This window comes from Malaclemys terrapin, chromosome 8 (genome assembly GCF_027887155.1).
Source record: "Malaclemys terrapin pileata isolate rMalTer1 chromosome 8, rMalTer1.hap1, whole genome shotgun sequence".
NCBI classification, from domain to species: domain Eukaryota; kingdom Metazoa; phylum Chordata; order Testudines; family Emydidae; genus Malaclemys; species Malaclemys terrapin.
Window position 1 is genome coordinate 42,475,706 of NC_071512.1, and position 16,228 is coordinate 42,491,933.

Consider the following 16,228-nt stretch of genomic DNA (forward strand, 5'->3'; position numbering starts at 1 on the left):
TTGTTGTTAATCTGAGATATCTACTCACCCTTACTCACATGTGCAGGTTTGAACTCATCAGCAAAGCTGGATCTGAGGCATTTCTCCCCATCCCCCCGCACAAGAGGACATCTTGTCAGAGATGTGTGTGTGTGTAGAGAGTCATGCACCTCTCTCTGGAGCAAGGAGTGGGCATATCCAGCACCATCAATGTCCGGTGACAGTGACAGTGCCCAGGCAATAGGTTACACAGGCACTTCCTATCTGTGTCTGTAACACAGTTTTGTGTCTAAAAAACAGTTACCTACCTTCCGTAACTGTTGTTCTTCTAGATGTGTTGCTCATGTCAATTCCATGCTGGGTGTGTGCGCAGTGCTCCACTGCTGCTGGAGATTTTTCCCCTAGGGGTATCCATAGGGCTGGTTCTGGCAAATCCCTGGAGGCTTGTGCTTATGCACTAGTATAAGGGGTGCCTCCAGCCCTGCACCTTCTCAGTTCCTTCTTGCCACCAACTCTGACGGCGAGGTAGGAGGGCGGGTAATGGAATGGACATTAGCAACACATCTCGAAGAACAACAGTTACAAGAGGTACGTAACCATTTTTTCTTCTTCGAGTGCTTGCTCATGTCGATTCCATGCTAGGTGATTCACAAGCAGCACCCTAGAGGTGGGCTCCGAGTTCACAGATGTGCAGCTTGCAACACTGCTGTGACGAAGCTGGCGTAATCTCTGGCCTGTTGGGTGATGGTGTAGTGCGATGCAAACATATGCACTGATGACCAAGTTGCGGCCCTACAGATGTCCTGTATTGGTATACGTGCCAGGAAGGCCCCTGAGGATGCCTGAGCTCTTGTGGAATGTGTCTTTATAATGGTCGGTGACAGGAACCCCTTTTTTGTAGCAGGCTCAGATACAGTCTGTGATCCAAGAGGAGATCCTCTGGGCTGACACTGGAAGGCCCTTCATCCTGTCCGCTACCGCAACAAAAACCTGTATTGATTTGTGACAGGGTCTTGTCCTGTCAATATAAAAGGCTAGGGCCCTTCTTACATCCAGAGAATGCAGACGCCATTCTTCTTCTGACTTCTGAGGTTTCAGGCAGAAGACAAGCAGAAAGATATCCTGTTTGATGTGAAATTGTGACACCACCTTGGGCAAAAAGGCTGGGTGGGGACACCGCCATCTTGGAGTTGGACTTTGCATAGGAGCGGGGGTCTACACCCACAAGAGAGAGTCTATTTAAACCTGTGGCAGATCTCTCAATTTTGTCTTCAGCTGGCTAAAGAAGGAGCCTCTTCACCCCCCCCCCCCCCAGGATACTTGAAGGAAACTGGAACAAAGGACAGTAAGTACAGGGGTTGTGAGTGATTGCTGGACCCAGGCTAAAAGGAGATTAGCCTGTAAAAGGGAGCATTCTGGAACTGGTGAGGATCTTATCTGTATTTAGTTTGATTAGACATAGATTTGCGCATTTTATTTTATTTTGCTTGGTGACTTACTTTGTTCTGTCTGTTACCACTTGGAACCACTTAAATCCTATTCTCTGCATTTAATAAAATCACTTTTTCCTTATTAATTAACTCAGAGTATGTGTTAATATCTGGGGGAGCAAACAACTGTGCATATCTCTCTATCGGTGTTATAGAGGGCGAACAATTTATGAGTTTACCCTGAATAAGCTTTATACAGGGTAAAACGGATTTATTTGGGTTTAGACCCCACTGGGAGTTGGGCATCTGAGTGCTAAAGACAAGCACACTTCTGTGAGCTGTTTTCAGGTAAACTTGCAGCTTTGGGGCAAGTTATTCAGACCCTGGGTCTGTGTTGGAGCAGATGGGAGTGTCTGCTCAGCAAGACAGGGTGCTGGCGTCCTGAGCTGGCAGGGAAAACAGGAGCAGGGGTAGTCTTGGTACATCAGGTGGCAGCTCCCAAGGGGGTTTCTGTGATCCAACCCATCACATATGTCACCTGATAATGAAATACATCTTAAATCTGGTATTTTTCCAGTTAGAAGGAGGGATGGGGACCCAGAAAGACAAAAAACTCCCGTCTTGTGCCAAAGCTATAAAAGGGGGTGGAACAGGACAAAAGAGGCTTCCAGTCATGACAAAATCCCTGCTTACCACCTGAGATGTCTGCTGGAACTAAAAGGACTGTACCAGGCCCCAGACTAAGAAGGAGTCTAGTCTGTGAAAGAAGCTTATTGGAACATCTCTGAGGAGGTGAGATTACCTGTAATCAGTTTCTTTATGTATTAGGCTTAGACTTGCATGTTTCATTTTATTTTGCTTTGTGACTTACTTTGTTTTATCTGTTATTACTTGAAACCACTTAAATCCTACTTTTTATACTTAATCTTAGAATATCAGGGTTGGAAGGGACCTCAGGAGGTCATCTAGTCCAACCCCCTGCTCAAAGCAGGACCAATCCCGACAGATTTTTGCCCTAGATCCCTAAATGGCCCCCTCAAGGATTAAACTCACAACCCTGGGTTTAGCAGGCCAATACACAAACCACTGAGGTATCTCCTCCCCCCACCCCGGTTTTAATAAAATCACTTTGTTTATTAATTAACCCAGAGTAAGTGATTAATACCTGGGGGAGCAAACAGCTGTGTATATCTCTCTATCAGTGTTATAGAGTGTGGACAATTTATGAATTTACCCTGTATAAGCGTTATACAGAGTAAAACAGATTTATTTGGGGTTTGGATCTCATTGGGAACTGGGTGTCTGGGTGCTGGAGCAGTAACCTGCTAAACTGTTTTTGCTTAAAGTCTGCAGCTTTGTGGGCGTGGCCCAGACCCTGAGTCTGTGTTGCAGCAGGCTAGCGTGTCTGGCTCAACAAGGCAGAGTTCTGGAGTCCCAAGCTGGCGGGAAAACGGGCTCAGAAGTAATTTCAGCACATCAGCTGTTCCCTCGCCCGAGGGCTTCCTGACAAAGGACACTGGAGCAGGCCCCTCTTTGCTTGCTGACATAAAACATCGCTGCTGTATTGTCCGTCAACACTTGTACCGCAAGCTGGGGGAGGAACAGCTCGCATGCCAAGCGGATTGCCCTGAGCACCTTCACATTTATATGGAGAGGCAGCTCGTCTCTTACCCAGAGACTCTGAGTCCTGAGGTTGCTGAGGTAGGCTCCCCACCCCCAGGTCTGACATGTCGGATAACCAGCATTATCGCAGGCTGCGGGGTCTCGAAGGGCACACCTGAGAGGACTGCCACTGGGTCCAGTCACCATGGCAGGAAGCTAGGACTGACCTTAGGATGGTGAGGATCAAGCTTGGTGAACAGATCGAGGCAAGCCAGATCTGTAGATGTCTGAGGTGCAAGTGCATGTGTCGCACGACATAAGTACATGCCTTCATGTGGCCCAGAAGCTGCAAACATCCTGGGCAGTCATCAGCAGGAGAGCTAACAGCAGAGATCAAGTCTATGATGGCTTTGAACCTGGCTTCTGGGAGGAACGCCTGGGCTTAGGAGGCTGAGCCTGGCTCCTATAAATTCTATCCTTTGCACAGGGATCAGTGTCAACTTTTGCTCATTTATGAGAAGACCCAGAGATCTGCAGGTGGTCATTGCTACCGAGATGCTGTTCTGAACTTGGTCCGTCAAGCAGCCTTTTATCAGCCAGTCATTGAAGTATGAGAAAATCTGTATTCCTCTGCATCTAAGGAAGGCAGCAACCACTGCCATACAGTTCATGAAGACTCTTGGGGCTGCTGAGAATCCGAAGCAGAGCACCATAAATTGGTAGTGTTTGTGACCCACCACGAGGCTGAGGAACAACGTCCTGTAAGGGGACTAACTAACAATGAGAAACGATCCTAAACTAAACTGTAACAACAACTACTAACAACGATTTACAACGAGAATCAGGAAAAAACACTAGAGGTTTGCTGAAGCAAAAGCACTGTTCCAGCAACCATCACGGGCAGCAAGAAGGTACTGAGAGGGTGCAGGGCTGGAGACGCCCTTTATACCAGTGCATGAGTGTGGGCCTCCACAGCCAGCCCAAGGATACCACCAGGGGAAAAATCTCCAGCAGCAGTGCATGGGGTGCATGCACACCTAGCATGGAATTGACATGAGCAACACATCTTGAAGAACAAGCCCATTTCCCTGGACTCAGCGATCCTTGAGAAAACTCATCACACTGGAGAAAAAGTCTTTATTGTGCAATCTGTGTATTTCCTCCAGAATACCTACACATCCTAAACGATATAAAGAGAGGCTCTCCAAACACAGTGGGCTAACTCTGGACTTTTCAGAACGTAGGTGCAGTGGAAGACTCTGCTTCATTACACAAAGGGACTTTCTGGTGTTTCTGTAATACATTATATAGGTGCTTACAGAAGCTGTATACTTCTATACAGATTTCTATTTGTGTGGTAGCTTTGGACATATACAGAATCTACACACAAATACATGGTTCATTTTGTATCAAAAATTACCTGGCACATTGCAGCACTCATTGTACTCTTTTGTATGTATCATTCATTTTTAGATGGTGCCTTTCACTGGGAATTAAAGATCAAGAGGACATCCTCCCAGCAGCTGGCACTCAGCCTGGCTAGTACATTACTCGTAGTGTCTGTTTCCCAAACCACAGGGCCCATCAATAGCCATGGCCTCATTACCGCAGTAGGACGATGAGGTGGATTTGGATGGTACAAAACTGTCTCCACCCACAAAACTTCATTTGTCTGCTCATTGCCACACAGAGCCGGAGGGTATCTGGCAGGAGAGCAGGACAGGAGATTGCGCGCCAGGCCTGGGATCCACCTACAGGATACAGAGACCTGACATTCCATGCTTGGCCTGGCCCACTGGCAAGAGATGAGGATGCTAGGCCTCACCCCAGCCCTTCTGGGCCCAGGCAGGTGAGGGGGCTGAGGGCTCACACTAGGCGCAGGGCGTAGGCACCAGCGCACTGTAAGAAAGGGGCATAGGACGGAGACTGCCCGGTCAGCGGTACCCAGTGCATGCTGGGAGAGTGATGGATCAAGTGGGAGGGGAAGATTTCCCCCAGGCAGAAATGGGTTATCCTGCCTCTGTGGCTGACAGAGAGTGCGTGGCCCCAGCTGGAACAGCCGCTGGGCATTTTACAGTGCAGGTGGGAGACACCAGTCCTGTGGGCTGTGCCTCAGGGCCATAGCCTTCAAGGCACGTGAGCCATCATCAAGTCATTTCCCTTCTCCCAGCCCCCAGCAGAGACCAGTCCCTGCTGCAGATGGGGTATGGCCCAGAGGGGCTAGAGCAGCCCGAGGGAGCCCTAGAGTGGGACGATCTGTGTGCAAGGAGCAGACTGGCTTCCCCCGAGAGACGAGGTCCAGTGCCCCTCGCTCTGCACAGCTCAGGGAAAGGTGCTGCTGGAGATGCAGGAGCAGGAACCATGTATGAGGGACTCGAGAGGGGCCCGCGGCAAATGGCACATGGCCTGCCCCTGCCATCAGCCCCAGGGCTGCTTGTGAGACAGGTACCGGGACAGGAGGGCAGCAGGGGGTGCAGGGCATGGCTGGAGACCCTGATGGGGGAGAATGGAAGTTCTGCCCAGGGTGCCTGTGCAGTCCTGGCCTCGGTGAACAGTGCTCACTTGCACAGCCTGCACTAAGGCCTGGGGGGAGGGTAGGCAATGACTGTATGGACAGCCCCGAGGATCACCCCCATGCCCTGCCATTGTTTGAGGGGACAAGCGGGCAGGGGCCAGGCTTCTCTTCGAGCCCCCTGGACAGAAGTCACTGCTGAGCGCCCCCAGAGTGCAGTCAGCATGCCCCCTCCCCAGCAGAGTGGGAGGGGTGTTCTTGAGGGGGGAAGTGGCTGACTCCCCTGGGACATGGGGGCTGCTACTCAAAGGACAGGAGGTCTGGGTGGGGCCCCTCATTTTCCAGGCCGGAGGGCTGTGCCACAGGCTGCACGTTGCCCACGGGGGGCTGGTACTCCAGCAGGCAGTTGAGTCTGAGGGCGGGTTTCTCTGGGCAGGGTGTGGACACTGCCCGCCTGTCAGCAGCTTTGAGTTTGCCCTCCAGGTTCTCCTCGTGGATGAGGTCAGGCACTGAGAGGACCCTGCTGTGGGAGGGCCCATCCCCGTTTGGCACCGCTGTGCCAGGAGCACTCAGCTCAGCACTGCCCTCTGGCTGAGACATGTCCCATGCCACCTTCCACTGCTCCCCCTGGACAGCCTGCTTGGGGTGTTCCTGGCCTTGCTCAGGTAGCGCCTCGGCGCTGCACTCCAGGCTGCTCACTACCGGCTGGGAGGAGATCAGCATGTCCAGAGGGGTCTTCAAAGCCCGGGGTGTGCGCTTCTTGGCTGCTGGGGGTGGTGGGTCGAGCCGGGGAAAGGTTTCCAACAGCACACGCCTGCAAGCACAATGGCCCTTCGGTGAGCGACAATAACACCCAACACAGCGCTGACAGCTGCCCTGGGGTTCCCTGGATGGTCTCCCATCCAAGGGCTGAGCCCGCTTGATGGAGTCTAAGGCATCAGTATGGTATCAGCTCACACAGACACAAGCACACTCCCAGCAGCTAGACAACTCGTGTGTGCTGATTGCTTACCGCACAAACTGAATGGCAGAGAGGAAAGAGGGCCAGGAGAGGGTGCTAGCTTAAGACACCTGAGTTCAATTCTTTGCTCTTCTACAGATACCCTGTGTGACCTTGGGCAAGTCACTCAACCACTCTATGCCTCAGTTTCCCATCTGTAGGGTGCTGCAGTGAAGGCCCTTTGGACAGGCAGGCTCTGGGAGCAGAAACTACTGGTGTAGAAATAATTCAGTAAGTCAAATAGTTCCTAGGGCTGCTTTTATTCACCGCGGCCACCCACTGCTTCAAATCCCTCCCTGCTGTATTGGGATGCATCAGTTCCTGCTGTCAGCACTAGAGAGGGGCACAGCCCTCGCTTCCAACTGGAGAGATGGGGCTTCAATGTAGGGACGGGTCCATGGGAAAGGGGCTAAAGCAGCAGCTCCCCTCCTCCTCGGACATTGCAGTGAGTCCCAAGCTGGGCCAGGAGTCACCCCCTTTCAGCAGGAAGAGCTCCCTGCAGCCAATCTGTCCCAGATGCCATTGGATGGGGGAAGGGCAGGGCATGCAGCTGGGGGAGAGTGGGACAGGAGGGGCTCAGAGAGGTGGGAGCAACAATGCGCAGCATCCCCCAGCCAGGGCCGTTGTGCCACGGCTGCAGCATGGCCCTGCAGTCCCAGCATGTGCTCCAGCTGGGGAGGGGGTCAGCATGCAGTCAGCCAGCCAATGCCTGAGGGGAGACTCACCCTGCATCGTGGGCCTGGTCCCCCAGCAGCGCGAGTATCCCGCCCGACAGCTCGGCCCCCACGCTGGCATTGACCTCGGTCACTCCCACCTCACCCAGACTGGCAGGCTCCTTCCGGCGCAGGAAGTCGTTGACTTTGGCCCCGACAGCCTTGCTCAGGTTCTTGAGGTGCTGGCTGCTCCCCACCCGCAGTCCAGTCTCAGCCGCGGCTGGCAGAGCTGCCAGGGGGGGGCCCAGCGAGGCTTTGGAGACAGACCGGCTGGGTTGCAGCTTTGGCGTGGGGGCTGTGTTTGAATTCTCAAACATGCTTTGGTCAACTGGAAGAGAAGAGAAGAGTTGAAGGGTTGGTGTGCAGGGGAAGGGCGCGCATGGGCAGAGGGGCGAGTGCATGGTGCATGGGGAGTGGCTGGTGTATGAGGAGGAGGTGGCATGTGCGGAGGGGGTGGTGTGCGGGAAGGGGGTGGCATGCAGGCAGTGGGTGGCGCATATGGAGTGGTTGGCCTGTGAGGAGTAGGTGGCACATGGGCAGTGTGCGGGGAGGGGCTGGTATGAGTGTGGAGGGGGTGGCATGTGGGCAGTAGCTGGAGTGCATGGAGTGGTTGGCATGTAGGCAGAAGGGCTGCATGCAGGCAGGGGGTGACATATGGGTAGTGGGTGGCACGCATGGATCAGTTGGCATGCAGGCAGGGAATGGCATGCGGGGAGCGGTTGGCATGCAGGCAAGGGGCAGCGCGTGCAGGCAGGGGACAGCATGCAGGCAAGGGGCGGTGTGCGTGGAGGGGTTGACATATGGGGAGGTGGTGTGCGCAGAAGGGGCTGGCACATGGGCAGAGGGGTGGCGCATGCACAAGGTTGGCACAAGACGGGGCTCTTGCCAGACAAAGAGGTGCATTGCTCTGGGCCCAGAGGCTACAAATTCTTCTGCTCAGTACATGACAAGGCAGAGCCCTAATGTCAATGGCAGCCACTGACCCCTAGCCCAGGGCTCTGCATCCCTCCCTGTTGTTCAGGCCTCCATGCCCAGCAGCAGGCCCTGAATCCAAGAGGCTGGGCCTGCTCCAAGGCTGCAGAACCTCCTGCTACTGGCTCGAGCGCTGGTGTCACTGCCAGACACCCCGGTGTCCCAGGAGGATTTACCTGCCTTGTGGGCATGAGCCATGGGCCAGACAAAGAAAAGGGCAGTGATTCTCCTGGTGGCAGTACTGACACGCTGGGGTCCTGGGGGACGCATGTAGGGACATGAGACTCGGTTCCTTGGTGCAGCAGGTCCCACAGCCAGGGTTACTGGTGGGGCCTGTGATCAGTGACACTGGGCAAGAGGGTGGCTGCACTGTGCCAGGCAGGGCTGGGCATCGCCACAGGCAGCACAGGGATCACTGTGGGAGGCAGCGAGGCTGGGAGGAGACATGGCATGGACCTGTGTGGTGCTCGGCCCTTCTCCAGCTCCCGCAGCTGCTGCCCCAGGCGCTGCCCTAACAGGAATGCCAGCACGAGAGCCTGGCATTAGAGATATACCCCATTAGACAGGCACCAAGAGGCTGATGTTCCCAGAGAGCTCTCTGGTTCCCTAAGCCTGGCCCTGGTTGCTGGGGTGGGGCGCTGGGCCCCTGGAGGGCCTCCGGGCACTGGCTGAGGGAGCTTGTTCCCTTGGGATGAGCAGGGTCAGGAACAGGTACCCAGGCTGTGCTCCTCAGTGGCACTGAGAGACCCACAGAAGCTGGGCAGGGGGGCACTGTGACGTTATTGATATAATCTGGGACCATATAGATCATTGTTGCAACCAAGGTCCTGTAGTGGCACGCAAATCTTGTATAAAGGGGGTCAAATGGGGTGTCTAAGACAAGGTTATGGTTTGCTGGTTATGATTATGCTGTCTATATGTGTTTATCACTTTTGTAGTTGAAGTTATGAATATTGGCTCTATACTGTCTGTATTTCAAACTTATGCTATGCTTCTGGGTGACATCCCAGACAAACTGGTGTTAGCTCTGCCTAGCCTGCTTGATGGCCCATTAAGGACCATCAGCTATACAATGGACTCATTGAGAGAAGGCAGATATGCCTTGTAACTCAGCAAAGTATGCAGGGACTAGCCCATGTGACTCCAGACTCCATTTTGCTGTAATTTTCCACAGTAAGAACAGGGAGGTGTTCTTACACCTGGAAAAGACTATATAAGGCTGATGCCTCATCTCCATCTTGTCTTCAATCCTGCTTCATACCTCTGGAGGAACTTTGCTACAAGCTGAAGCTTTGAACAAAGGACTGAGGACCCATCCCAGCGGGGGATGTATCCCAGAGACTTGATTTGAACCTGCAGTTTATTCCATCGCTGCTGCAAGCCTGAACCAAGAACTTTGCCATTACTGTATGTAATTGATTCCATTTAACCAATTCTAACTCTCATCTCTATCTTTTTCCTTTTATGAATAAACCTTTAGATTTTAGATTCTAAAGGATTGGCAACAGCGTGATTTGTGGGTAAGATCTGATTTGTATATTGACCTGGATCTGGGGCTTGGTCCTTTGGGATCAGGAGAACCTTTTTCTTTTACTGGGGTATTGGTTTTCATAACCATTTGTCCCCATAACGAGTGGCACTGGTGGTAATACTGGGAAACTGGAGTGTCTAAGGAGATTGCTTGTGAGGCTTGCGGTTAGCCAGTGGAGTGAGACCGAAGTCCTCTTAGTCTGGCTGGTTTGGTTTGCCTTAGAGGTGGAAAAAACCCCAGCCTTGGGCTGTAACTGCCCTATTTGAGCAATTTGTCCTGAGTTGGCACTCTCAGTTGGGTTCCGCCAGAACCGCATTGTCACAGTGGCGTAGTCGTGCTTGGATCCACAGAACCAGGTCAATTAAGCTTTGGGTCAGAACCCCACGTTATCCAAATTTGAATTTTGGGATTGAGTGTTTTGTTGGTTAAAGAGCTGCTGCAATGGCTGAGCAAAGAGCATATGAGGGACTTTGCAAAAAAGCCCTGGAAAATTTGTGTTCAGAAAAGAGGATAAGCTTTAGAAAGAAAGCTACAAATCAAGAACTGAGAAATCTGTTAATAGCCAGTGATCAGGGGGCAAGAGCACAGCCCTTACCTGAGGCTGCAGAAGAGGCAGAAAAAATTAGAATGCAAAGGGTGACAAGTCAACTGCAATTTGAGCATGAACAGAAGCTAGCAGATCTTCGATTGCTGGAGAAGCAAAAAGTAGCAGAGTTAGAAAGAGAGAGAGAGAAAGAGGCTGATGAGAGAGAAGAGAGAGCTCGTAAGGGGCATCTAGAGCTGCTCGTTTCTGAACAGGAGACGGCCAGACTTCAGCTCCAAGTAATGGAAGAGCGGAGAAAGTCATCCCCACCTGGTACTCCACTTCCCCCCCGCCATGAGAAAAACTGGGAAAGGATGTGTCCCATTTACAACGATACTGAGGATATAGAGGAGTTTTTGTCTACCTTTGAACGCCTCTGCAATCTGTACCAGATCCCTGAGGGTCAGCGAATGCCTGTCCTGCTGACCAGACTGACTGGAAAAGCCAGGGAGGTATTTAATGACTTGGGGGAACAAGAAGCCTTGGATTATGGGCAGTTTAAAGATTCTGTGTTAAGGCGATTCAAGGTTACTCCTGAATCTTACAGAGTTAAGTTTAGAGAGTTTAAAATGCCTAAGGATTGTACTTTTGTAGAATGTGCTCATAAGCTGATGGGTTTTGTTAAAAAGTGGGTTGTGGGGGCCAAGGCGCATGGGAGTTTTGAAAAATTGCTGGATTTAATAACGTTGGAGCAGTTCTTAGATATTGTGCCTGACCATGTGAGAGCAGCTGTGTGTGACAGGGACCCTGAGTCAGTCCTACGGGCAGCAGAGGTTGCGGATGCCCATACCCAAAACAGGGCTCGAGAAGGGTATAAAACCCCAGGGAAAACTAATCACCATTGTCCCCAGTTCAAGAGGAGGGAGGGATTTAAAAGTAAATCTGTCCCTGACTCTTCTAGAGGAGTTCAAGGGGGCCCGGAGGGTAGGAACTCTCATCCCAGGACGGAACAGATTACATGCTATCACTGTGGTATGCTGGGCCACATGAGACCAGACTGCCCGACCCTGAAGGGCAGCCCAAAGCCAGCAACCCCAAATGCCACGATAAATGCCAACTCCATTACCCTGAGCACTCAGGCTGAACCAAGCCACAACAGCTCCACCTTAAGTTCAGGTGCAAGCACAGCAGTAGCTAATGTTAACCCCATGTCTCCAGTGGCATGGGAGGAGGTGATAAGCTCACCAGTTATGTCAGGACTGAGGCATGGCAGGGGAGTGAGAGGTTTATCATGGAGGCAAAGGTCAATGATGTTGAATGCACAGGATGGCGAGACACTGGCTCGGATGTAACTATAGTCAAGGGACATCTGGTGAAGCCGGAGGACATGCTGCCGGGGGAGTATGTGACGGTAGTGGCGTTATCCGAGTATTCTGTGAACCTGCCGATGGCTAGAATCCACCTGGAGTGGGATGGCTTTAAAGGGGATGTGAAGGCTGCTGTCCGGGATTTGATTCCGGCTGATGTGTTGGTAGGAAATAACATATTGGGGGCGCCTGGCCAAGTGAATGTAGTGACCAGGTCTCAGAAAGAATTTGGGGCTGTGGCAGATACCCTGACCGATGGCAGTGAGGGGGGCAGCAAACAGACAGAGAGTGCCTCTCAAGATGGATCAGGTGAGGGTTTGTCTGAAATATCAGAGATGATTCTGAATCCAAACAAAACCCAGAGTGAATTTATTGTGGCTCAGCAGAGTGATGTATCTCTAGAGAGGGCCAGGAATGATGCTCAGAGTCAGGTCCCAGCCTGTGAAGAGAGAGGCAGGTTTTTTATGCAGGATGGGCTGTTGTATAGGGAACCACCTAGGGGAAGGAAGAATTCCCAAGCAGCAGCTCGCAAACAGCTTGTGGTACCTGAGAGTTACCGCAATGATTTGTTGAAGTTGGCTCATGATAGTCCCTTTGCAGGACATCTGGGTATAGGCAAAACGTGTGACAGGCTAGAGCAGAATTTCTACTGGCCTCACCTATCGGGGTCAGTGAGAGATTACTGCAGGAGCTGTGAGCTGTGCCAGAAGCGTAAGGGGTTAAGGGGGCCTAGCAAGGTGCCCCTCCAGCCTCTGCCCATTATTGGGGAGGCTTTTGCCAGAGTAGCTGTGGATATTGTGGGGCCACTCCCAAAACCTTCCAGAAATGGGAAGAAATACATCCTGGTGTTGGTAGATTTTGCTACCAGATATCCGGAGGCTGTAGCCTTGGCTAATATCGAGGCAGAGACGGTGGCAGTGGCCTTGTTCTCTATTTTTAGCAGAGTGGGTTTTCCCAAGGAAATATTGTCTGACCGTGGGTCTAACTTTATGTCTGTCGTTTTCAAACAGTTGTGGGAGTTATGTGGGGTGAAGCACCTGAAAGCCGCTCCCTACCACCCCCAGACTAATGGTCTAGTGGAGAGGTTCAATGGAACCCTGAAGTCTATGTTGAAAATGTATGTGGATAGACGCCAGAATGACTGGGATGTTATGCTGCCGTATCTATTGTATGCATACAGGAGTGTGCCCCAAGAGTCTACAGGGTTTGCTCCATTTGAACTGCTCTATGGGAGGCAGGTCCGGGGGCCCCTAGATTTGGTTCGTGACTCGTGGGAAGGTAATGTGGAGGAGGCAGAGCAGCCGGTGGCCGAGTATGTGGCTCAATTCAAGGAGAGCTTGCAGGAGATGATGAAGTTGGTTGAGCAGAATCTGAAAGAGAGCCAGGATACTCAGAAAGCCTGGTATGACAGAGATGCTAAAGAGAGCGTTTGAAATAGGGGACATGGTATTGGTGCTAGATCCTGTCAGGAAGAACAAAATGAAAGATGTTTGGTCTGGACCCATGGAGGTAGTGGAAAGGATTAATGAGGTTACCTATGATGTGAGGAAGCCCCAAGTCCAGGGAAGTGTGCAGACAGTGCATGTGAACAGAATGAAGGCCTACCATGCAAGGGAGGTAAATGTGAACACAATCTGTTATGCTGAGGAAGAGGCAGGGTCTGCCCCTTTAATTGACATGGTTGCTGAAAGCCAGGAGGAAACGCCTCTTGAGAGCATTGAGATGGGGGAGGATTTAACCCCCCCTCAAAGAAAGGAACTGCTGATGCTGTTAAGACACCATAAGCGAACATTCTCCAATAGGCCAGGGCTCACAGATAGGATAACACACTCCATTCACACGGTGGGTCCCCGCCCAGCCCCTAGCAGAGCTTACAGGGCCAAGGGAGAGATGCAAAGACAGATCCAGGAAGAGGTGGAAAGCATGTTGACAATGGGAATAATCACCAGATCCCAGAGCCCCTGGGCCTCTCCCATTGTAATGGTGCCAAAAAAGGATAAGACCATGAGGTTTTGTGTGGATTACAGGAAGCTAAATGCTATCACCCAGCCTGACCCTTACCCCACACCCAGAATAGAGGATCTACTGGATACACTGGGAGGGGCAAGGTTTATAAGCACCCTGGACCTGACTAAGGGGTACTGGCAAATACCCCTAGATGCCGAGGCACAAGGAAAATCCGCTTTCATAGTGGAATCGGGCCTATATGAGTTCAAAGTGCTGCCCTTTGGGATGCGAAATTCAGGGGCTACGTTCATGAGACTTATAAATGAGGTCCTACGGGGGTTAGAATCTTTTGCGAGGGCCTATATAGACGACCTGGCCGTATTCAGCAGTTCGTGGCAAGATCACCTGAACCACATAGGGATTGTGCTGCACCGGCTCAGGGAGGCCAATCTAACGGTTAAGGTTTCTAAATGCAGAATGGGAGCTGCTGAGGTGACCTACCTGGGGCACAGGGTGGGCAATGGGCAACTGCGCCCAGAGCCTGTAAAGGTAGAGGCCATTAACAACTGGCCAACCCCTAGAACTAAAAAGCAGGTCCAATCCTTCATTGGTCTGGCCAACTATTACAGGAGATTTGTGCAGGGATTCAGCGACATTGTTGCTCCCATCACAGACCTGACGAAAAAGGAAAAACCAGACCGGGTGCTATGGACGGAGGCCTGTGAGCAGGGTTTTCAAAGCATAAAGAGCGCTTTGGCCAAAGAGCCTATTTTGGCCAGCCCAGATTTTGAAAAGCCCTTTTTATTATGTACAGACGCTTCCAATATTGGGCTGGGGGCAGTGCTAATGCAAGAGGGGGAAGGAGGGAAGAGACATCCCGTGGCATATCTAAGTAAGAAATTGTCCCCCACTGAGCAAAATTACGCTACCATTGAAAAGGAATGTTATGCCATTGTCTGGGCTGTCAAGCAACTTAAGCCCTATTTGTACAATAAAAAATTCACTGTGTTGAGTGATCATGCCCCTCAGGTCTGGCTGCACAGGGCCAAGGGCAACAACTCCAGGTTGCTGCGTTGGAGTTTAGCCCTTCAGGAGTATGAAATGGATATAGTCCACATAAGGGGAAAGGAAAATATTGTAGCTGATGCATTGTCCAGAGTGGAGAGCTCTTAGGATGCAGTCAGTAATGTTTGTGACATCCCTTCCTGCATCAATTTTGCGTTGGGGGTGTGACGTTATTGATATAATCTGGGACCATATAGATCATTGTTGCAACCAAGGTCCTGTAGTGGCACGCAAATCTTGTATAAAGGGGGTCAAATGGGGTGTCTAAGACAAGGTTATGGTTTGCTGGTTATGATTATGCTGTCTATATGTGTTTATCACTTTTGTAATTGAAGTTATAAATATTGGCTCTATACTGTCTGTATTTCAAACTTATGCTATGCTTCTGGGTGACATCCCAGACAAACTGGTGTTAGCTCTGCCTAGCCTGCTTGATGGCCCATTAAGAACCATCAGCTATACAATGGACTCATTGAGAGAAGGCAGATACGCCTTGTAACTCAGCAAAGTATGCAGGGACTGGCCCATGTGACTCCAGACTCCATTTTGCTGTAATTTTCCACAGTAAGAACAGGGAGGTGTTCTTACACCTGGAAAAGACTATATAAGGCTGATGCCTCATCTCCATCTTGTCTTCAATCCTGCTTCATGCCTCTGGAGGAACTTTGCTACAAGCTGAAGCTTTGAACAAAGGACTGAGGACCCATCCCAGCGGGGGATGTATCCCAGAGACTTGATTTGAACCTGCAGTTTATTCCATCGCTGCTGCAAGCCTGAACCAAGAACTTTGCCATTACTGTATGTAATTGATTCCATTTAACCAATTCTAACTCTCATCTCTATCTTTTTCCTTTTATGAATAAACCTTTAGATTTTAGATTCTAAAGGATTGGCAACAGCGTGATTTGTGGGTAAGATCTGATTTGTATATTGACCTGGATCTGGGGCTTGGTCCTTTGGGATCAGGAGAACCTTTTTCTTTTACTGGGGTATTGGTTTTCATAACCATTTGTCCCCATAACGAGTGGCACTGGTGGTAATACTGGGAAACTGGAGTGTCTAAGGAGATTGCTTGTGAGGCTTGCGGTTAGCCAGTGGGGTGAGACCGAAGTCCTCTTAGTCTGGCTGGTTTGGTTTGCCTTAGAGGTGGAAAAAACCCCAGCCTTGGGCTGTAACTGCCCTATTTGAGCAATTTGTCCTGAGTTGGCACTCTCAGTTGGGTTCCGCCAGAACCGCATTGTCACAGGCACTTGCGCAGAACAAAGCCTGGGAGTACTCCACCGCAGTACCCCAAACCACTGGCCACTTGTGAAAATCTGGGTGGGCCTCAGGACTTGCCCAAAGCCCAATGGTGAGTCAGTGGTGGAGCCCAGGGGACCCAGCACCCAGCTCTGCGTCAGCCACTAGACACACTCTTCACTCCCCTCCATTAGCTGGTGAATACAGACTTCCTGCGGGGAGGGGTGGCATGCTTCACAAGCTAGGTGCTAGCCTGGAAGTCGTGCAGCCTGCGTTCTGTTCCCAGCTTGGCCACCAACCCCCTGGGTGACCTGGGGCAAGTCACTCCCCTGCTCCGTGCCTCAGTTT

At 51.4% G+C, this 16,228-nt stretch overlaps 1 protein-coding gene across 3 annotated transcripts in view; it reads right to left on the reverse strand.

Moving 5' to 3' along the window:
• Window positions 1–4,133: 4,133 nt before the first annotated feature.
• NOS1AP (nitric oxide synthase 1 adaptor protein) overlaps window positions 4,134–16,228 on the reverse strand; it is a 210,510-nt gene continuing 198,415 nt past the window's right edge. For all 3 annotated transcript variants that reach the window (XM_054037311.1, XM_054037310.1, XM_054037309.1), the window contains 2 exons: window positions 7,249–7,564; window positions 4,134–6,337 (listed from right to left, as the gene is read on the reverse strand). In XM_054037311.1, coding sequence (XP_053893286.1) covers window positions 5,824–6,337; window positions 7,249–7,564 — 830 coding nt within the window. In that variant the 3' untranslated portion in view covers window positions 4,134–5,823. The remainder of the gene's footprint in view (window positions 6,338–7,248; window positions 7,565–16,228) is intronic.